The 24,155-nt window shown below is 33.3% G+C and overlaps 1 protein-coding gene across 1 annotated transcript; it reads left to right on the top strand.

The window, feature by feature from the left end:
* The first annotated feature begins 526 nt into the window (after positions 1–526).
* On the top strand, positions 527–23,961 carry LOC117176781 (sodium-coupled monocarboxylate transporter 1-like). Its single transcript, XM_033367078.1, has 14 exons — positions 527–802; positions 12,389–12,919; positions 16,164–16,215; positions 16,405–16,472; positions 16,550–16,704; positions 16,909–17,049; positions 19,431–19,539; positions 19,684–19,793; positions 19,891–20,077; positions 20,153–20,239; positions 20,346–20,434; positions 23,316–23,420; positions 23,506–23,695; positions 23,766–23,961. The coding sequence occupies exons 2-14, from the start codon at positions 12,476–12,478 to the stop codon at positions 23,847–23,849; spliced, it is 1,821 nt and encodes a 606-aa protein (XP_033222969.1). The 5' UTR covers positions 527–802; positions 12,389–12,475; the 3' UTR covers positions 23,850–23,961.
* The last annotated feature ends 194 nt before the right edge of the window (positions 23,962–24,155 follow it).

The following is a 24,155-nucleotide window of genomic DNA, read 5'->3' as shown; positions in this document are numbered from 1 at the left end:
TTTTTAATTACAATTTTTCAGAAAAAAATTAGTTTTATTAATTTATCGTTTTAAAAAATGCGAAACATTTGAATGGCTTCGTACTATGAAAAATTATACCTGAAAAAACTTAAGATGCCTTGGAAAAGACTGGAATTGTCAGGGAATTTTTTTTTCTTCAGGATTTGAATAGACATACTGTAATGAGAATTGAAAAAGGATATAAACGACACGCGACAGTATAGACAATTTGTATCGGTGGTAAGCAATAGAATCGGATTTGACGTCGTCACCCTTCGTGTTAACGACTTTTCGACCTTGTGTATCATATCGGACCGGTTGACGCGAATCGAGAGCCCCATTTCCAACAAAACGTGTCCACTGTCCATAGTGGCTGTACTAAATTTAGGTCAAATTATCCACTTTGCTTGAGCACTTATGTCCATTGTATCTCAACGAGAAAATTGTCCCTCTTGTAGGATTATTTATTATATACGCAGCATCTCCTCTGCGTTGAACGTCCTGCAATGACCCAGGTCATTTGAAACTCAGGGTTTTTCCGGACTCGGCGACGATCGAGCTTGGCAGTTCGTCCTCTGCGGACTTCTGAGACACTCGCTTTTTCGCTCTTCATTCTTATTCGCCTTTCATTCGGCTCTGAACTGTACATTCAAATTTAAGACGAGTTTATTGTCATGATTATTACGCAATTTTGCACGATTATTATAACGGAAGTCACCTGTGTAAAAGTGAAAAAGAGGATCACGTTATTGAAAAGGATTTGTAGTTGAAAATTTAATCAAGACTGTTTTTTTTTTGCAAGGTAAGGATGAGTTTTAGTTTTGTATTTTAAAATGTTCATGTCTATTTAAATATAGGTTGCAACTTCTTTGCCGATTGGCTTGTAAGTTTTAATTGATCTTTTATTTATTTACGCCTTCAGGGTGGTCAACCCACCAGGGAGAGAAACATTACACAGGCAGATTTCCCGTATTTCATCATTCGCGCGTTTTCTAGTTTTTGATAGTTTCCGATTAGAAAATATATATTTTTTAAAGTGTTTAAAATAATTTAACTTTAAAGGTTCGCAATATTTTAAATTCTGCAATTTTGAAAGGTGAAAATGAAAGTGGCTTCTTTTGTTGACAGAAATCAGATTTTTTAGTAAAAAAATCTATCCAGTCGTTTTGAATGTCACTTGAATTTTAAAATTCACAATATTGTAGATTTAAATTCAAATATTTAAAATGTCAGAACAATTCCGCTATTAATAATTTCGAAATTTCATATTCATGATTGAATAAAAATTCCAAATGAATGACTTTCAAATTTAAAGGATTTTAAATTTCCAATTCAGTTTAAAATGAAAAAAATTAAACTGCTATCTAAAATTGATGCATCAGTTATTAAATAATTTCATTGTTTTAAACGGTTACAATTTTAGAGCTTTTAATATTCATGCAGAATGCAACATTTTTAATTTTTCCCTTCCATACGTTTTAATTTTACAATTAAAATTGAATTGGTTATATTGGAAAGTATAATCAGCAATTTAAAAATTATTAAATTTTGAGCGATTTAAACTTTCTTCAAATAATTAAAGTTTTAAAGGGTTTGAGCATAAAATGTTTTTATATCACAATTTTTGTTGACAGTCATTTTGTTCAGTTTTAAATGAAGTTCGCACTCGTTTAAATCTAAACGTTCCGGGCTAGAAATTTTTTATTTTTAGTGTTTTTCGTTTAAAATTAATATTTATTTCGAAATGAGCTTTAATCTTAAATGATAATTTTTAATATATAATAACAACTCAAAATTCTAGAATTTCAGAAGCTTCTACTTGGAAAGATTCCATTTAGTTTTAAATTTTAAATTGTCAAATTTAATCGATTTGATTTTATTCAGATTCTAAAGTTTCGAATTTTTAATTACTAAATTTTGAATGCTATTAGTTATAAATAATACAATTTTAATTGCTTTGAATTTAAAATGATCCAAATTTAAAGAATTCGAATCGTAAGGTATTATATTTTTAACGTTTTTACATTGCCCTATTTTCGCAATATTAATATGAAATCATTTAATTTCGCGATTCTTCAATTCAAAATATCATTGTTTAATTTTTAGCGCTATAACTCACAAATTATGCAATTTAACTTCTTTATTCATAATGTGTCCCCTAAGGGTTTACATGACTTCCATTCCTTACAATCTTTCCGTTTATATCTATATTTTTTTTACAATCTTATCCTTTCTATATATACAATTATTTACAACTATTTACATAAAGTGTTATATCTAGTTTCTTATTTCTATTTCCTGCAATAGCGCAATTTAAAACTTATTAGCTAATGAGTGAGCGATCGCACGAAAGCGAGAGTGCAAGCGAGAGAGAGCATGAGAACGCAACGCATCTTAGTCTACTTAACTTTTACCTTACCATTACTTACCATTTTTATGCTTCTAATTTAAGCGACTGCCGCTTCCTTTTTCTTTCACTTTTTTATACCTCCATTTACCTTTTTTCACGTGCATTCTTTCATTATCTCTCATTCGCTCCTCTAGCACCCTCCAACTCCTTCATCCATTCTTCTCCTAATCCATCTTCCCCTAGAATCTTAACCACATTTTCTTGCCAGCTTCCTTTATCTTCCATTCCTCTCCTACATCCTTCCCATACATGCTCCCATGTTTCCTCCTCCCATTCACATATTCTACACTTTCTGTTCTCTTCTTTTTCCCAGTATATCCCGTCCCTTACCTCGTTTCCCAATCTAAATGTTGCTAGTCTGATCCACCTTCTCTCTCCCCAACCCCTTTCTTAATACTTTGGCACCCCTTCCTTTTTGATCATCTTATAGCATTTATTGTTTTTTGATTCCTCAATCGTCCCCCATCTTTCTATTAATTGTCTTTCTCTCTCCCTTTTTCCAATTCTTCATAGTTTACTCCAGTCCCGTCTTCTATTTCTCTACCAATAGAGAATTCCCATCTTTCTTCTTCCCATCTCGTCAATTCGATCGCCCTCCATCTCCTCTCTTCTACCTCCATCAAACACTTTCTCGATAACTTCCCTCCCCTTTCCCTCCTCAGCGTCGTCTCAAATTTCCATGCCCTCTTTCCCGCTCTAATACTTAACTTATCCCTTCATGCTTCTTCTCTCCAGTCCTCCAGTCTACCCCTAGTGTCCACCTTATATACCTTTGTTGTAAACTCTCAATATCTTTCCTTTCTTTCCATCCCCATGTCTCTGCTCCATAACCTAATACCGGCCATACCAGCGTATCAGATAACCACATTGTCCTTCTCCAATTTTTTTAACCTTCTTTTTCCTATTCCACATATCTGTTTCATTACCCCTGCTGCTTTTTTTTATCCTTTCTCTTATATGAGCTGTATGATATCCATTCGTTTGCAAGGTATATTCTAAATGTTTATACTCTTTGACTTCTTCTAACTTTATTCCTTTCCATCTCCCTGTCCATTCTTTCTTCCTTCTCCTCCTTTTCTAAACCTCATTATCTTTTTTTTTATACATTTAGATTCAGCTTTTTTCCATCTAAGTATTTCTCTAATGGTGTAATTAATCCCGCAATCCCTTCTTCATCCTCTGCCATCAACGCTATGTCGTCTGCGTATCCCAGTGTATATATCTTTTCCTTCCCTATCCGAACTTCTCTCCAACCCTTTCTCCTCATTTCTTCTTCCAAGTCTGATATTAATAAGTTGAATAAAAGTGGGCTCAGAGGACATCCTTGTTTCACACCTCTCACCAACCAGAAACTATCTCCTAGTTGCTCTCCTACCTTTACCCTGCTTCTTGTCACTAAAAATTTCTGCTACTCTCTTTATTGATCCCTCCCTTATCCCCTTTTTTATCATAACTTTTTCTATTTCTCCTCGGTCTAATGAGTCAAACGCCGCCTTCAAGTCCACGAAACATTGCTATTATTGCCCCTTTTTCACTTTTAATTCTCTTATTTACTAGATAGTTCAGAACATATATGTTGTCCATTACCCCCATTCCTTTTGTAAACCCTGTCTGATTCGGTGACTCGATCTTTTTTTCTTCAACTTCTATCTTCAATTTCTCCGACAAAATAGTTACATATGCTTTATAGAGTGTTGGCACCAACGTCACCCCGCCCCCCCCCCTATAATCTTTAAAACTCCTCACCCGTGCCTTTCCTTACTATTGGTATAACTACTCCTTCTTTCCATAACTCTGGCCACCCCTCTCGTCTCCATACTCTATTACACATTATCCATGCCCATTCCTCTAGTTCCTCCCATCCATTATTCCATACTTCATTTGGAATCTCATCTACACCAGGTGCCTTTCCATCCTTCATTATTTTTAGAACCTTGAATATTTCCTCCCTTGAAATGTCCTCTTCCTCATCTCTTTCTCTACCATATTTTACTCCCTTTATAACTTTTCTCTCTACCCTTCCTAGTAAATCCAAGAAATATTTCTTCCATTCTATCATTTCAATATCTTGGTTTACTCTTTTTCTTCTTTTTCTTTCTCTATTTACTACCTTCCATACCTCTTCTTCCGTCCTAGCCTTCCCCGCCTTTTCCTCAAACTTTGTATTCTCTTCCTCTTTCTGTTGATAACACAACTCAATATACTCGTTCTTTTTTTCCTATATTTTTCCCCATTACATTTTTCTTTTCTCCACTTTCTTAATTCCTTCTGACCTCCTTATTTTTCTCTTTGCAGTCCTCATCCCACCCATTTCTATTCCCCCCTTTACTAACTTCATTTTTGTTTGTGCACTCTAATCCTATTTTTATTTCTCCTATCATTTTTCCCATCTCCTCGTCCACATTTCCCTCTCCCATCTTGATATTTCTTATTTTTTCTCTAAACCGTTCTTTTTCTTCCCTTGACCAATCCCCTTTTCCTACACTATTTACATTTTCTCCCCTTTTACTTTCATAGCTATTGCTTTTTTGTCTTTCTAATGTCACTATTAAGGGAAAATGATCTGAATCAATATATTCACCTACCTCTAGTTTCTTAACCTTCTCTCTTACCTCATCATCTACTATTAAATAATCAATTACCGTTCCCCTTTCACTTCCTGGGCGTGTATATTCTCCTTTTTCACCTCCTTCTATATTTCCGTTTAAGATATAGTATCCCAACTCCTCCAAGCTCTTCAACAAATTTTTTCTCAAATCTTTATCTCTCTCTTCTCCCCATTCCCTTCCTTCTCTGTCTCCTGTTCTCGCAATGAAATCCCCACCTATTATCAGCCTAATCTCTTCTTTATTTTCTTTAATAATTTATTTAATCTCCTCTGCTTTCTCCTGCATATCACCGTTCATACGAATCCCCACTATCTTCCACTTCTCTTCTCCCATCATTGCCTCTTCTACTATTAATCCTTCCTTTTGTTCTTTCCTGTCTTTCTTATCTTTCCCTGTTATACATTCATCCCTTACTCCCATTACCATCCCTCCCATTCCTCTGCCCTTTTTATTATTCCTCTTTGCATTTTGCACTTGCCATTTGTAACCTCTTGGTAACCTTCCCCTTACTCTTTCCCATCCCTCTTCATCTAGCCACGTCTCCATCATTATAACTACTTCACATTGTGTCATATTTTTCATAAACTCCCTATCCTTTCTCTCCAATCCTACTATATTCCAGTAATAAGTCGTCCATTCTTCCCTACTTTCGTTTCTCGTATTTTTTTCCTTCTTACTATTTCTTATTTTCCTATGTCCCGTTCCTTCCTCTTCTAGTTTCCCTGCACCTCATTCCTTACTATCTGCTCCCTCTTTTCATCCCAATCCCACCATACTCCATATATCTGTATTCTCCTATACTTAACCCATGTTCTCTTTCACTTTTTTCTTTCCTCTTCCGCTACTTTCCTTAGTTTATACTGCATCTTATTTTCTACCCATGTCAAATCATCTTCTTTTCTCTCTGGACTACCATATAATAACCTCTTCTTTGTCATCACCTCCCTCTTATGTTCTCATTTCTTTAGTTTTACCAGTACCATGATCCCCCCTCTTCGCTCTTCTCTACCTATATTTCGCATTTCCTCTATCTCTACCTTAGCATCAATCCTTTTTAGTACTTCGTCCACCCCTTCCTTTAGCTCCTTCCCTTCTAATCTTATACCCTTTATCCCTATGCTTAATTTACTTTCTTCCCTCTCTTTCCTTTCTATTCTTTGTTCTATTTTTCTCAGCCTTTCCATCTCCTCATTCCCACTCTCGCCTCCACCGTAATCCCCGTTCGAGCTTTCAAGTTTCTTCATCCTACCTCGCATCTCCTCTACCTTTTTATTATTATCTTCTCCCTGCTTTTCTAGTTTTTGCTCCAATGACTGCATCCTCTTTTCTAACTTTTCCCTGATTTCTTCCCATTTTTTTTATTTCTTTCTTAACTTCGGCCATTTCCCGCCTAATTTCTTTCTATAATTCCTCTCCCCTTTTCTCCTGCTTTTCTTCATAAATCCCCATTACCTATATCATCACTTCTCGAATTTCCTTTAGTCTTTCCTCTTTCATCGAAACTTTATAATAATTCGCAATTGATCATACATATACGTGAATAAAACTGTATAGGTTTCACAAAGCGAGTATATTTCTTTTAAACCGGAAGAAATCACGAATAATTGAAGCATCGGCTGAAATAACGTTGTATCAACACATATTTTCTTTCTATAGACTTCTATGTATATGAGTTTTTATTTTAACTGTTTATCTATTCCGCGGAAGCGCTGCGATCGAAAATTTAAAAATTTATTTCGGAATAAAACATCAAAATAGTCCAGGTTATTCATTTCTATTTATTTCGCATCTATCTCAAAATCTTATTTAGAATTTTGTGAGGATAAGAATAGAAAATTACATTAGTTTAAGAGTGTTGACAAAAAATTTCACAACTGAATTCGACAAATTTCAAATATTAAAAAGAAAAATAATAATTAAATCATCACAAATTAGTCCCTACATATATTTTTAAAAATACAAATATAATTTCTCGTCTTTTCATTAAAAGAAAGGAAAGAAAAACACTTAATTATTCGTGTAATTGTAATTTAAAGTTTTATTTCTAGTTTATTTTAAAAATAATTTAAACAGTATTTTTTCGTACAATTCCTGATCATTATTTATCACTCATTTATTTATTTAATTTTTTTTAAATCTTATATCTGATGTTACCGGTTCTCGACGTTTTACTCCAGCCTGCTTAGCCTTTTTATTCTTTAATGCGTGCCATTCTAATAAATTTAATTTTCTTTTTTTACCTTTGTTAAAAAAAACTTCAATCTTAGGCTTAGAAAGGTACATTTTCGAAGTGTATAACCTCGACTATTTTGACATTTTTTTCTCCATTCAGTTTTCGAATTTTCGATCACCGCGCTTCCGCGGAATAGAGAAACAGTTAAAAGAAAAACTTAAATACATAGAACTCCATGGATACCAAATATGTGTTGATACAACGTTATTCAGCCGAAGCTTCAATTAATGCGAGAACCGGGAGACAAAAATTAAAAAAATAATGCCCACACTATACTTCGTCGCTGATTGTACGATAAAAATTTATTTAGAACACTTTTAATTTATCTACTATTTTTTACATCTTAGGCCTCGGATTGTGAAACATTTTTGAAGTTTAGAAGGAAAGTCTTTCAAAATTGTACCAATTTTATTTTGCAACACTTATTGGTTGAACATTTTTCAATCAAAAAAGTTCGAGAATGAATAACTTCAAATACGATTATTACAAAATTAATATTTGAGTCTGGTAGAATAGAAGTAGAATTTATAAGTCTCATAAAAAATTGAATTAGCAATTCAAAACACCTGCGACCCCCTTGAGACCCCCTCAATCCAAAAAACAGGTTTTTACGAATCCGTCTGTATGCATGCATGTATGCATGTTTTGTATGTATATATGTATGTATGTATGTATGTATGTATGTATGGATTTATGTATGGGCGTGTGTGCATATATGTATGTATGTATGTTATATAAAAGTGTGCCTTTGGCACACTTTTTTAGTATCCTCAACTAAAGGTCAAGTTCGTTAGCCAGCCATTTTGGATACAAATTCAAAAAGTTAGTACATTTTTAATATTTTTGAGATCACTTCTTTTAAATTCATGAATTCTCTGTAATGATATTCATAGTATTCAAAAAGACGAACAATTTATCCTAATGACTTTTTTCACAAAACGAAAGATGACTAGATTTATAGCATTTGCGAACTTAAAAAAAAACGAAAATGAACATTTTAAGCTACATAACGCACAGTACGAAAAAAAGTCTAGAGAAGAAAAATGTTGATGTTGAAAGCCCTACAAGATTATCATAACAACTGGTTGAGTTTCGATAGAAAATTCAATTGACAAAGTCTGGGTCACTGAGGTTTGGGATATAGTTTAGAAGTTAAAAAACAGTCAGGCTGTTGTGTAGGCTGCATGTGTAACATTTAAATCGTGATTACAGAATGTGCATTTTTTTAAACGAGATAATGAAACTACGTGTGTTTTAATGCCAATGCACAGTGGCGGACGCTGACATGTGGGCGTAGCCGGGCTTTTCCGGCTGCGCCCCCCTTGGTTGGCGCCCCCTAAGCCCTGCCAAGGCGCCCCAAAAAGATTATATTGTTGAAACAAATAAATATATGTTAGTTTGCAATGGAAAGAGTGAAAAGAATATCCAATACTATCCACGATTTACACTTGTACTTCAATAAGTTGTACCTGTAAAGTAAAAAGTGTCCTCCAATTTCTGTTCACCCATATTATTCCTAAGAAATTCCCTAATGCATGTTTTGGATTCTATTAAAGAAAATATTTTGAAAATGAATGATAAATTAATGCAAACTGCTGCTAAAATTTTATTGTAATTTGATGATAATAAAAATAAAAAAGACAAAAGTAAGAAAAAAAGAAGGAAGGGGGTGTAGGGCTGCCTTCTCATTTTTCTCTTTTTTATTTTTGTCCGAAAATTATTAATTTGATTTTTTTTTATATTTTCATATTACAATAGGATTTTTTATTTATTTTTATTTTCGTTTTTTTGTATTTTTTTTGTTCGCTGTGGTCCGAATTTGGTCGTTGGATTCCTTTTTTTTTTTAACTGGAGTTTACATCAATTTGATTATTGGACGTTAAATAGGATTTTTAATTTGGATTTCAATCTAATATAAATTTCCTAAATTTGTAGTAATAAACTATTCATATTGAAATAGTCAAAGTGAAAGGAATATTAATTTTTTTATCGGCGCCCGCTAATATATTGACTTTTTACATATATTAACTTTCGAGGGCGCCTATACGTACCTTGAGGGAGTTTCGAGATCAGCTTATTTATGTAAAAAGTATGACTCCATTTTCGCTTGAAAATATGAAAAGGGGCAACTTATTTAATTTATTACAATATCTCGACTAATTGTCTGCTGTATTTAATTATTTCAGTAATTGTTAAGTTTAAACTCAATTTTTATAATAAAATGACTACTTATTAGTCGAAATGTTCTCTAAAACAAGTTATTAGATTAGATTTCAAGAGTTCGGATCAAAGAATACATTTAATTATTTTGGAAATTTAAAAATATTACTATATTTTGCTAATCCACGTTTTGAGACCCACATTGTCTAATTGTCTCCACATACAACGCAGAAAAATTCAGCCGTTACCCTATGACTTATTTTAATCATTTTTTTTACAACTTGGAATGAGTAAATAAAAACCTTCTCCCCGGGACTACCCCTGGAGAAGCCACATTTCGTGATCAGTATATTCTCAACAATCAGGAAAATAGTGGCAGAATCGTTACCTAATAACTCGCCAAAAACGGCCTCGGCTCTCCGACTATTTGGCACACTTTCTTAAGGTATAAAAAGTAAGAACAAGTTCGTAAACCAACTATTTTGGATCAAAATTCAAAAAGTGAACGTTGATTTTTGAAAGCCCAGTAATGGGTCCCCGGCCGCGCCCCTGGGTACCCAGTTCGCCAATGTCAATGTATGTGATGAATTGTAGTAATATAATTTTATAGAAATTATATACAATTTGAGGGACAAACTAGAGTGCGAAGCACGAGATGCGTGATGAGAATGAGTTCGTTAGAGCAGAAGGAGGTTTAACCAAAGAGAATTCACAATCACCAAATTACTTTTGTCGATTCCTTGACCTTTAGTTTTAAAAAGTCTGAGTGTGGGGAATATACAGTAGCATAGCCAGGGGGAGCTTGGGGGGCTCCAGCCCCCCCCCACCCCGAAACTAAGTTTTTAAATTATTCAATTCCCTTTTCCCCCACTCTTTGCCTATACATAAGCCCGAAGCCCCCTCCGAAAAAATCCTGGCTACGCCGCTGGGAACATACAAAGACGGAGCGCGGAGCTCGAGGTCAATACATTATCGAGCTCGAAGCGCGAGATGAATAAATTATCGAGCGCGAAGCACGAAACCAACAGACGCGCGCTCTAGGCGCGGTCAAACTTGCGGGCGAAGCAAGCCGCGCGCATTAAGAATGTGCCTGCGAAGCGGGCAGATTTTTTTAAAAGGAATAAGATTAGCGTAACTTAACCATTTGCCAAAGCAAATTTTTGATGAGTAGGTATTTGCTTTGATAATTGGATATGCGGATTATCATAAAATGGTCAAATTTGTGTTAAAAGTGTGATATTTTTCAATAATTTTGTTCCTGATTCTAATAGAATTTCTCGTCTTTCGTTTTTTCTCTTATTTTTTTCGTAGATTCATCCTAAAGTAAAAAATATATTCTATGTATAAAATCATTAAAAATGTTGTCCTTAACAATACAATTGTATCGTGCCATGAAGGGAAAGAAGAACCTAATTTAAATGTTTCAATAATTTTTGCATCAATTTTTTCCCTTTAATTCGCTATGAAAACTGCTTTTTTAGGTACTTTTTGACTTTTTATAACATCATAAAATTTTATTGTTTGTAATCTTTGTAAAAATCTAAAAAATAAAGCGAGATAGTAAAGAGTGCCAGAGGACATCTTTAGAAAAACAATTTCGTTCGTTTGATTTATTTCGTATCTGGAGTGGTTTTGGCAAAAAATGTAAATCTTCATTTTTCAAATTTAAAAAAATGCTTCCTGCTCAAAAATGCAGGCACAGGACATATAATAATAATGAAATATACTCATTCCATTAGGACAAATCTAGAAAAAAAAGGCAAGAGAAAAAAAAGTCAAGAGAAAGAAAACGGTGTTTTTTTTTAGTAAACTGGCTGAATAATTAAAAAAAAATTAGATTGCAAAATATTACACTTTTTACAAAAATGTTTAGCACTTTTTGATAATTCGCTTTTTCAATGTTTTAAATTCAAATATGGACAATACGATTTGAAATGAATGCGGTCCTCTATAGAATGCAAAATTATCCACAGCAATAAAAAATTTCTTTGTCTATACACTTGAAGTCCCATATAATAACAGTTTCGGAGGTTGCCTCACACTCGCCTTGTTACTAAATCGTTACCCTCGAAAAGCAGTTAGGGCCGCCTGAAACGTTTCCAATTGGTATGCACAATATTGCGCTAGGTACTCAAATGAGTACTAGCGCACTGCGGCCCTTCCCAGAAAAAAGTCGCAACCGTCTCTTGCCCGGTAATAAGCGTAGAATAGAGAAAAAATAATATTTTCAGATTTCAGCGCAAAATTGAAGATTATTCTATTATTTTGAATGCCCGATTTTTCCATCTGTCTAAAATGCCACAATAAGAATAAGATACATGCTAGATTTATTTACTTCTATTTCCATAGCGACCGCCAAACAGTTTTCTATTCTCCCAAAGAGAACGTGTATTCAATATATTTAATTCCTTCTAATTGTACCGGTAACGCACCTCGCAGAGATATTTTTTATTCCTCAGAAGTGGTCATATTTTGATTTTATTTAATTCCTTCTAATAAATTCACAAAATATGTGTAATAAGTTGTTTTAATTCCTTCATGCGGAATGTAAATTCTGAATTTTTAATTCTCACCAATTCAACTCTGCCTCTCTAGAGTTAAAATTATTTAAATTCACACATTTGGATAGATTTCTTTGTTGCATTTTTCAAGATGTTTAAATAAATTATTAAAATATAAATAAATATAAATTTGAATATTTTTCGAATTTATAAGTTATAAAAGGATTTAATAATGAAAAATAGGTTAAATAAATGATTTCGTTAAATTTTACTAAGTCGATTGAGAGGAATAGGATTTGCACTTTTTCTGTTCCCGTTGATAGGTTTTTTAGACGGAGGCAAAATCGCGTATTCATAGGAATACAAATTCTTAATTTTTCTGAATTCAACGCTTGTTACCGGGTCACCCTGTCCACTGATCTTAATTTCATACCTTATTAATTTCAGTTGTGCAATTAAAGAAATTTTTTTTCAGAGGGAGCATATAGATAGGTAAATTCGTGAACAAAAGGAGCTATCAATTGATTTAATTTAAAATAAATAAAAAAAACCCAGCTCAGCCATGAAGTCGAGTGACTCGATGCCGACCGTTGAGGAAATCAGCGAATCTATGCAAAATTTTGGAGCAGCAGATTACACCGTTTTTACAGCGATGCTTCTAGGCTGTGGCGCAATTGGAATTTATTTTGGTTTTGTAAATAAATCGATTGGCGAAGACGAGTACTTGGTTGGAGGCAGAAACATGAAAACTTTTCCAGTGAGCCTCAGTTTAATTGCTAGTTTCATTTCCGGAATTTCCCTTCTTGGGACTCCAACTGAGGTCTACGTACATGGCACTGGATACTTGTGCATAGGCTTCGGGGTTATTCTTGTTGGATTTGTTATGTCTAATGTTTACTTACCGGTATTTCATGAACTTAAGCTTACAAGCACCTACGAATATTTGGAAATGCGGTTTAATAAGAAGATCAGAATATTGGGATCCGTCCTTTTCACCATTGGAATCGTAAGTATCTGAATTAATATATATATATATTATTTCATAAGTCATCATATCATTTGTCAATGGTGGTCGAATTTTTCAAAAAATATCTGCTTACACACCCTCAGAGTTTTTTCTGTGAAAACCTCAACAAACCTTTGTTTAGATACGAACGTAAAATAAGAGGCTGAATACTGTAACCGCGCATACAGTTTTCTCGCGAAACTGGATACTTTTCAAAGAACTTTCGAATTTTAATTTTTAAAATATATATTCTTATTGGAAATTTAATGGGGCAAATTTTTTCTCGGGATAACAAAGTTGTAGCTTTTTGGTTTAAAAATAAACCCGAATTTTGTTTACCTTTTTTCAATTCAACTTGGCGTAATTCAACCAATTCTTTGAATTTTTCTAATGAAATTTATAGAAAGTACTCATTATGATGTTCTACGACTCGTGGAGTAAATTACACATGAATACTGTTGTTTAAATAAATTTAAATTAAAAGGTTACTCTTTCATGGTTTAGCCGACAAAAATTTATCTAAGGAATTACGACCTCGAGCTTTTGAAGTTATTCTTCCAATTATCAAAATCTGTCCAAAACCAACAGAACGGTCCTACATTTATTCAAATGTTGCATTCCATCGACTTAAATATTTACGATTTTTTTGGCCGATTTGTACACGATCTGTAAAAAGATCAGTTATTTTTCAATAGATAATACTCTATTTCACTTATTTGCAATTTCCATATGGTACATTGTCGAAAAAATGGTTTACCTAAAAAATATTTATGAAAAATATAGTAGACATTGTTAACCATCTTCTTCAGGAATAAAATAAAATAAACATTTTGAATTAAACTGGAACCGCGGTTATATCCTCTCGCACTTATATCCCTGCATAATTCTCATTTATATCCGCTTGTCATTCACCACCTCGCAGTACCACGTGACAAACAAGCCATTCAGAGCGCAGCGCGGCCATTTCTCCTTCGCTGAGCAGCATTTGTGGGATCCCCTTCCGGGAGCATATAAGTGAATGTTTACGTTCTAGGACGGCGGATATAACTGCGGTTCCAGTGTAAGTGGACTTTTGAGAAAATCCAGTTTTATTATTTCCAGAAAAATAGCCGCCATTCTTATTTTCTAAGATTTTTTAATTTTCTTTGGATCATTCAATAGATCGAGGTTTTTTCCATTATTTACAAAAAAGATAACCAAATATTGCTAGCCTCATTATAGTAGGTAGAAAAATACGCCCAAATTGTTTATAATGTTATACAAAAATGATTGAACTAGAGATATTTTTGGTAATTTGCAATGATTAGTTGTTGAAATTCAGTGTTTTTGCAAAAAATATGAAATAAATGTATGTACGATTACGATCAATAAAAAGTAGCTTCTCTTTTTCAATCACACATGCACACAAAAAAAGTGTGTGGAGCCAAAAAAGTGACAGTGGGGCAAAGTGATTTTCCTTATAACATGGCTATTATTTAACAATTTTAGTTCTACTTTGCATAAAATAAATCTATTTTATCAGAGAGATAGTGTTACTAACTAAAATCTTGAAAATTGACGTTGTAAGAGAAAAATGATACAGAAAACAGTTTTTACCACGAAAGAATGGAAGTTTCGCTGACAGAAATATAAAGTTTTCAACTTTATTGACAATACTTATAGTATAAAAATTTGATAGATAAAACAATATCACACAGTCTAATTATATTAGTTAGACGTAATTCAAGTCCAAAATATAATAAATCTCACAAATAAGTGACGCTTGGCCAGGGGGGAAGGCACGACGAAAATAATATTTACAAGTGCTTAGGTAATAGACGTGTTACAAGTTTCGTCGATAAATGATCGACAATGTAGAACAGTAACTTATCTTGTGGGCTACATGGAAGCATGGACATAGGAAACACGGGACTAGGCATGCCATCCTAACTTGGCGAGCGGGGTTGAATCCACGGGAGGGGGGAGAATTCCATGAATGGGGAGAGCCGTCATCTTACGATGTGCCATTTGATTATGCGCACGAGCATTTTTGCCGAAAAACTGTGCATAAAAATATAAACATGTGGGCGCTACCATGTTTGTCGCGGGACATCAAAAGGTGGCGGACCTCCCCCCTCATTGCATCACCCCCGCAATGGCATGCCTAGTCCCTTGTTTCCTATGTCCATGGGAAGAAACTATTAAATATTATTATTATCAATCCGGTCGGTATGCAGTTTTCTTGTATTGGCACAGTAAAAACATTGCGTAAAGTCCGTTTCTAGTAGAATGTCAACGAATAAGAGGTTATATTACAGCTATCTCTATTTTTATTCAAAATAACTTATTGTTCTTGTTGGATATCTTTAAAGGTAATTTTTCCAGTACATAAAATACAACAGAAGCAAACCAGCATATTTTCTTATCTTTATAAATGTTTTGATTTTCATAAAAACCTGCAGACGTCTTTGCCCTCAGGTGAGGGGCAAAGCCGACGAAATACAGCATGTTAGAAATAATTAAATTACCAAATTATTGTTTTTTAAATGTGATTAATACTTATAGAAATATGATATCAAGTAATGTAGAACTCGAAGTGAGAAAAAACTGGATCAATTCAATACCTTATTAACTTAAAAAAAATCATTGACTGTTAACTGGTTGGCGCTGCCCCCCCCCCCTTACCCTATATAACATTGTAGTATAGGTCTAGCATTATCAAAATTTGCGTTTACTGGAATTTTCTGCTTACTAGGTTTTTTTAATTCGAGTTTGGTTTTACAATAAATCGAAGGTCGTTTTCTTTGGGGTAAAATGAATTTTTTGAATAGTCCTTATGTTCGGAAAGATTTACCCAGGTTTCAGTAGCAAACAAGAGTTTGATGTTAAAGTTATGAATAATGAAAATTTAATGTTACAACATGATCTACATTTTTCTAGTGAATGGCTGAACGGATAGTGATGAGTCTTGTGTGTAAATATATTTCATTTGTACGTACAAAATTAAATAAAAAACTTGGTTAACAATATTAATATTATTTCGTCACAATTCAGGGTTTATTGAAATGGGGTTCAGTTAAAAAGGTAGATTTCTTGATATAAGTTGTATTTTTAGTAGAGGACTTCAAAAATCATTTGAAACTTTTCCCCAAACTTTATGAACATTAAAAATATGATACTAAATGAAGAAACAGTTTATTTTAATTTCATGATCTTATATTTTCAAATCTTTCAATAAGCCCTAATTATTATTAATATTTTACAGATAACTTGGCTTCCAATTGTCATATACGTCCCAGCGTTGGCTTTTAATCAAGGTGCAAAAAACATAATTTACTAAAACTTCTAAAATAATAATTGATACAGAAATGGTTAATTAAATTGATCAAACCGTATAAGAGTTATCAATTTTCCGTTAAATCCTTGGATACATATTCACCTATGATGGCATTTATTCTTACGTGAATGATTAGATTTTTTAATGTTATTTGCATTGAATATTTCAGTTACTGGTGTCAATGTTCATATAGTAACTCCCTTCGTCTGCATCGTTTGCATTTTCTACACTTGTGTGGTAAGAACGGCAATTAATTTTTTAGAATTATTTAAAATGTTGTCAATAAAAGAATATAATTCTAACTATTTTTGTAGGGTGGGTTACGAGCTGTAGTTTGGACCGACTTCGTTCAAACTTTCATAATGTTTGGTGCAATGTTGCTTATTGTTTGTAAAGGAACTTCTGACCTCGGAGGATTATCGGTCGTGATTTTAAGAAATCTCGAATCTGGAAGAATCGAAATACCCTCGTAAGTATTACAATTACTCTCAAAAATATAAGTTTTTGCTTTTTGAATTTTAAGTTAAACTAGTCTTTTGAACCAATAATATTAAAACTTTATGTTTTTAGGATTCTTGCTTTTATTTACATTACAAAAGAGTATTTTAGAAGATAATAAATGATAATAGTTTATGGATTTGATATAAATTGTGTAATATTCGTTTAAAAATAGAACCGATTGGAGTCCCTTGACGAGACACACAATTTGGGCTTTGGTAATTGGTGGTTTCGTGCATTGGTTGCAAATTTCTGCAGTTAATCAAAACATGGTTCAACGATACCTCGCATTGCCAAATCTTCAGTCAGCGAGAAAGTAAGCTTTATTTTAAAAATATAAAATATTAGATATCAAATTTCTTATAGTTTCAATTGTTTCCCAATAAAAAAAATTCTACATTTTTCCAATTTTCCATTGAGGTTGCTCTAAAGTACCATGCATTTAATATAGAAATGTGTCATTTCATTACATCCTAAACACCATATTTTACAAAACCATTTTTATTGTCTCAAAAATGCTTAAAGCAAAGGATGCATACAACAAAGTAATACTGGGTTTACTATATAATAATTTTTATTATTACAAACTTTCATAACTGAAAAAATGTACGTGTTCATTAATATTTTTAGGGATTACATAAATTGTTTTTGCGAACAGTCTTCCAATGGTTCAATCCAGCTCCCAATAGCACAGTAGGAACCTATTGTTTTTCTTTTAAATTCAAAATTTGGTTTTAAAATTTCGTTGAAATTTATACACCTCCCAGTATTAGGCAATTACCGAATTTGTAATATGCTAAAGTAATAAAATGAACTTTTCGGCTATTTTCGAGAAAAATTGCTTTTAAAAAATCCACGTACGCCATATGATCAGGCGGTAGAGTCCGAGAACTGACATGACGCCGCCTGGCGGCTTCTGATGAAAGAAGCCGCTCCATGTTGCGTCACATTTTGCAAGTTGCATGTCAGTGTTCACTTGGCCCTGATGTTTACGTTTGGAGAGCCTGGATTTGAGTCGAAGGTCAGAACCAAAATCGGGCTCAAATCCAAGTTAAAGAGTAAAAGTAAAATACAGTGAAATCCTTGAATAGCCCTCCCGTCTATGGCCCTTCCGAGAATCGACGATGCGCCGCAAGTAGGTGTAAAAGGTGCCTGCGCGGGGTGCGCGGGGTCTGCGGTATTCAGTCAAACGAGCACTCAGGCGTGAACAAACAAAAGCAGAGCGGGCTATAATGAGTTACTTCCCACCCATCGTCACCCCAAAAATCGGCGCTATAGTAGAGTTTCACTGTACATAGGAATATTATAATAAGAATAAAATAAATATTTAATTTTAAAGAATTAGTAAATAAAAAGACACAAAAATATAATTTAAATGAAGGACGGAAGAAAAACATATATCGCTTGCTTCCTTGGCATAGTTGATTTGTAGTTGTTGCAAGTGTGTCGCAGGAATATTAACTATTAGAAAAGTTTTCCGAAGTATTTTATTGGATGATACTGTCGGGAGAAAAGTTAGAAAATGTTCCTTAAATTTCCTTTAAATTTGAATCTTTTGACTTCATTTAGATAAAAGTAGCAAATTCCAATTAAAAACATTTGAATGAAAAAAATGGAAGAAATGCTGGCAACAGGAAGGGAACTCAGACTTTCCGGTTACAAACTTGGAGCTCTACCACCTGATCTAACTGCATCGCGGTCTATGTGATATCTAGATTACAAGTCTGGTGATGGCCTAATATTGAGAGGAGTACCCAGGAAAGAAAAATCCATTCATTTCTGCTGAATGGGTTTCGAAGGCTTTTGAATTGCGTATCGGTCACTGGAATTTCAAATTGCCGCCGATTTGTTTTTTAAAGACTTTTAGTCGTTATCATTTTGTTGACTAATTTATATGCCGTAAAAGACTAATAACTGAAATAGCAAAAGGAATCTAGTAGACCTGCGCATTTTTCCTTTTAATCTTATTTAAAAGGAAGGAAAGCGATTCAAAATAACCTTGCTTGAAATGGTCATTGTAGTACATGGCAGATTCGAATCTGCTTGAGAAAAAAGGACCGATTCACATAGTCAGAAACCGATTCTGTTTTAACTTTCTGAATCTGCAAATTTCAGATACGCAATTCACAGAGATGTCTATTCAATGGATTCTTTTTTCCTGGGTATAAAATTTAAAAAAAAATCTAGACAATGCATAGGATTCACCTTGTAAGAGTGGTGAACAATTGCGATTTTGATAGTTAGGCTGTTATAAAAAGTACTTACCAAATTTTTAGTAATTCAAAGAACTTCTTTAAAAAAACAAGAATTTAACGATCAAATTTAGTCAAAACACTATTGAATAAATCTCCATTAATTTTCTTTCCCCTTTATTTGTTTTTGATTTAAAAAAATGTAAATATTGGGATTTAAAAGTCCGTGGACAAATACTTAATATTCACCCTGGCCAACACCTGAACATCCTCTTGAATTTGTTCGCTGGATTCTTCTTCACTTTTTAAAATTTGTTTTGAAATATTAAGAATTAAGTAATTAAATTTGTGTATTAGACGTTAAAGACGATTTAAAATGTTGATTTATGCTGAATTTAGTTTCCTAATTGCTATGGCACGACACATTTTAATGAATTCGGTTAAAAATAATACGAAACTTGTGTGATAATTTCAAAATTATTATTAACTTTTATTTATTTTGCAGGGCTCTCTGGTGCTTTATAGTAGGTGTTTTGACTTTAATTGGTATCTGTGGCTATGCAGGAATGCTCGCGTACGCTTGGTATCACGAGTGCGATCCATTAAGCACAAAGGTACAATTCATTGTAGTTAATGATTCTAAGTGAAGGACCTTGAACTACGTGGAAAATGAAATATTAATAGTAATAGACCGAATAGTTTGAAATTTTATTAATCCTTGAAATAAACAATAAGTTTGCTTACATCCCTTTTTTCAGCTGGCAAAAGCTAAAGATCAACTTCTTCCGCTTCTAGTAATGAAAGTTCTAGGAGAGCTTCCTGGACTGCCTGGTCTCTTCGTTGCTGGAGTTTTTAGTGCAGCCCTTAGGTATTTCATTTTCTGATACAAATATTGTTATTCCTCTCTCTCTCTCTTTTATTAAAAAAAAAAACAGTTTTTAACATAAATATTTTTAAAATTTTAGTTCTCTATCCACTGGTCTCAATTCGATGGCTGCAGTGGTATTAGAGGATTTTATTAAACCTTATCGAAAAACTCCATTCACTCCAAGAGCTGCAGATTTGTTGATGAAATTGACAGTCGTTTCGCTGGGAATTATTTGTGTGGGTTTGGTTTTCTTTGTTGAAAAAACTGGCTCCCATGTTTTGCAGGTATAAATTATGCACTCTAAAATTATTCTTAAATAAGCCCTGCTTTTATTTATCTTTAATATTTTTTTGTTATAGTTATCCATGAGTTTAAGTTCAATAACGAGTGGTCCCACTCTTGGAATCTTTAGCATGGGCATTTTGATTCCTTGGGTAAATGCAAAGGTAACATTTGATATTCTATGCTTATTATTAATCAAAATATTCACTATATTTTTTTATTAATTTATAAAATAAAAATCGGATTTTCATGAATTTATTTATTAACTAGGGTGCTTTAATCGGCGGAGTTTCTGGATTGGGATTCATGAGTTGGCTCTGTGTTTCAGCAGAAGCAGCAATCGCCAGTGGAAAAATAAGGTAAATATACTAACAAAAAGTAGTATTCTTATAGAAATGTGTAAATATGTACATATATGCCCAATAAAAATTTCAATTTTTCAACGCTACCACATAAGATGTTTTTGGGCCTATAATATGAAAATGTGTAATTTTATTACAGTTATTGATGATTTTTATTGTGCACCCAAATTTATAACTCAAAAACTTGGTTTTTTGCTAAACCTTATATTTTTTAAATTCAAAAATAGTTATTTGTGATACAAGGAGTCTAAGTGGCACTTTTTCGGCCAAGTACTGCAATTCACACGAAGCAAAATGCCGCTCAGGGGCCGAGAGTCACACACAATTTTCTATCACACCAGTCGATCATAAGTGCAAATAGGTTGCACAGAGTCCCAATCTCAAAACCCAAAAGGAAATCCAATCCAATCTAATCCAGCCCAATAAAATCCAATTCATTCCAATTCAATACAATCCTATCCACTCCAGTCCAATCCATTCCATTCCATTCCAATCAAATTCATTTCAATCTAAACCACTCCAATCCACTCTAATAAATCCCAATGCAATCTAGTTTAATTAACTCCAATCTACTACAATTAATTCCAATCTAATCCATTTTCAATCCAATACAACTCATCCCAATTAGATTCAATTCATTATAATCCATTTTGATTCATTTAAATCCACTCCAATTCATTCCAATCCACTTTAATCCTATCCAATCCATTCGAACCCACTTTGATCCAATCCATTCCAATCTAATTCATTCCAATCCTATCCACTCCAGTCCAGTCCAATCCATTCCAATCAAATTCATTCCAATCTAAACCACTTCAATCCACTTTAATAAATTCCAATGCAATCTAGTCTAATTAACTCCAATCTACTACAATTAATTGCAATATAATCCATTTCCAATCCAATACAACTCATCCCATTTGGATCCAATTCATTACAATACATTCTGATTCATTTCAATCCACTCCAAACTCATTCCAATCCACTTTAATCCCATCCAATTCATTCAAATCCACTTTGATCCAATCCATTCCAATCCAATCCAATCAATTTCTTTCCAATTCACTCGAATTCATTCCATTTCAATCCGCTACAATCTAATTCATTCCAATTCAATCCAGTTCATTCCAATCCAATCCAACTCATTCCAATTCAGCTTCATTAATTACAATCCAACACAGTCCAAGTCATTCCAATTCACTCCAATCCAATCCCAAGTCATGCAAGTCCAGTCCATTCGAATTCAATCCTATCCAACCAAATCCACTCCAAATGAATCCAATTCACTCAAATCCAAATAATTGTAATCTAGTTCATTTCAATCCAATCCACTCCAAATCAATCTATTCTAATTCAATCCAATCTAATTAATTCCAAGCCAACACAATCCAATACAACTCATTCCAATCTATTTCAATCCAATCCATTACCATCTAATACATTCCAATCCAATGTATTCCATTCCCATACAAACTATTCAAATTCAATCCAATCCATTACAATCCAATTCAAATTATTCCAATACAATCTGCCCAAATCCAGTACAGTTCATCCCAATCGAATACAACTCATTCTAATTAATTCCAATTCAATTCAGTCCAATCCATTTATATTCAAGCCAATTAATTCCAATCCACACTAATTCCTTGCAACTCAATACACGCCACTCCAATCTTATCCCAATTCATTCCAATCAAATTCAATTCACTCCATTCCAATTCAATATGATCCAATCCTTTCCAAGTCAATCCAATTAATTTCAATCCACCCCAATCCTATCCAATCTACTATAACTCCAATCCCACTCAAATACAATAGAATTGACTCCAATCCATTCCAATCCAATTCAGTCCAATTCAATCCAATTCAATTCTCGAAGCAAAGGACGGTCACAAATTGTTTTTTAGCACACCAGTTAGCGCAAGTGTACGTATGCATGCTAAAGTTGGGGCCACTGTACTCATTTTACTATAAAGTACATATAAAAATGTCCATCAGCCTATCAGATCACAGTCTCAGTTACTTTATAGTAAGCTGTACCCTAAAAAAAATTTTATGTCCTATTCTAAAAAGTGATATTTCAGGTATTGTTAGCAGTAAATAAAATCGCACTTATAGAGGAAGTGTAATAAAATAGTTATTTGTAATATAAGGACCCCAAGTGGAATTTTTTTGGCTGATTGTGTAAGTGGCAGTACGACTCGTCGACGAGGCTTAGCCGAGACGAGACGAATACTGCATCCAATCCAATTCAATTCATTCTATTCCAATCAACTCAATTTAATTTCAATTCAATCAAATCCAATTAATACCAATCCAATTCAATTCAATCTAATCCACTCCAATGCATTCAATTCCAATACAGTTCATTCAATTCCAATCCACTCCAATCCAATTAATTTTATTCCATTCCAGTCCAATTCACTCTAATCCAATTAATTTCACTCCAATCAACTCCAATTCAATTGATTAGAAATCAAATCCAAGTACTCCAAACCCAATACACTTAAATCCACTCCAGTACACTCAAATCTAGTCGAATCCATATCAATCCACTCCAATCCACTCTAATCCAATTCTCGAGATTACAGACAATTCACAAATTTTTTATCCCACCAGTTAGCGCAAATGTATGTCTACATACCAAAGTTGAGGTCACTGAACCCATCGTACCATAAAGTGCAGACATAAATGTCCATCAGTCTATCAGTCTCTGTTACTTTGTAGTACGATGCACGCTTGGTAAAAATATTACGGCCTATCCTAAAAAGTGGTATTTAAGGTATCGTTTGCATTACCAAAAATCGAGCTTATAATGGTGGTGTTATGAAAAGATATTTAGCAAAATCATATTTTCAAAAAAATATTTTTTTTAAAGATTCGATGAGAAACCTGTAAGCACAGAGGGTTGCACCTACTCTTTCCAAGAAGTGAAAAATCTTTTATTACTGGTACCTCCAGACACTATCCTAGATGATGACTCGTAAGAATGATTCATTTCCTAATATCAAATTTTCGAATATTTTTATCCTCGTACTTACTTGTTTTGATTTTATAATATTTGATAGAGAACCTTGGACCCTTTATCGATTAAGCTATCTTTGGTATACTGTAACTGGAGCCTTGGTAACGATGAGTGTTGGTCTCGTAGTTAGCTTAATTTCATCAGAAGACGTTGATAAATTAGATCCAATGTTGATGGCACCATTTCTTAGAAAATATCTCAAAAGAGGTGATCCAGATCTTGATCAAGTCAAGGTAAGTTTGATTTATTTAGCAAATAAAACATTCAGTTCTCTAGCAGAGATATAATTTTTGTTATTTTTAGGTGGCTAAACAACCAAAATCGAAAACCAAACGAGTCATGAAAACTTCCAAAGAGAAAAAAACTGAACTCAACTCTGGGTCCTGAAGAACTAATAGAAATATATTAAACCCATATAATTAATTAATAAGATTATTATATAAATTTGTTCACGATTTGTGAATATGTGATACTTCAACAATAAATGATGTTACGATTATATTATGAACATTTAATTTTGTATTTAAAGGTATGGATATTTTTATGTTTACAGGAGTTACTAATTTATATTAAGTTATGAAACAGGAGTTACTAATTTATAAGATGAGCTTTCTTTTATATTTGTAATTAATGTTTCAATAAAGACATATTTTGAAAGATTTTTCTAAGTGTTGATTTAGATTTTTTAAACAT

This window comes from Belonocnema kinseyi, chromosome 7, assembly GCF_010883055.1.
Source record: "Belonocnema kinseyi isolate 2016_QV_RU_SX_M_011 chromosome 7, B_treatae_v1, whole genome shotgun sequence".
Lineage (NCBI taxonomy): Eukaryota > Metazoa > Arthropoda > Insecta > Hymenoptera > Cynipidae > Belonocnema > Belonocnema kinseyi.
This window is presented reverse-complemented; position numbering and strand designations above follow the sequence as displayed.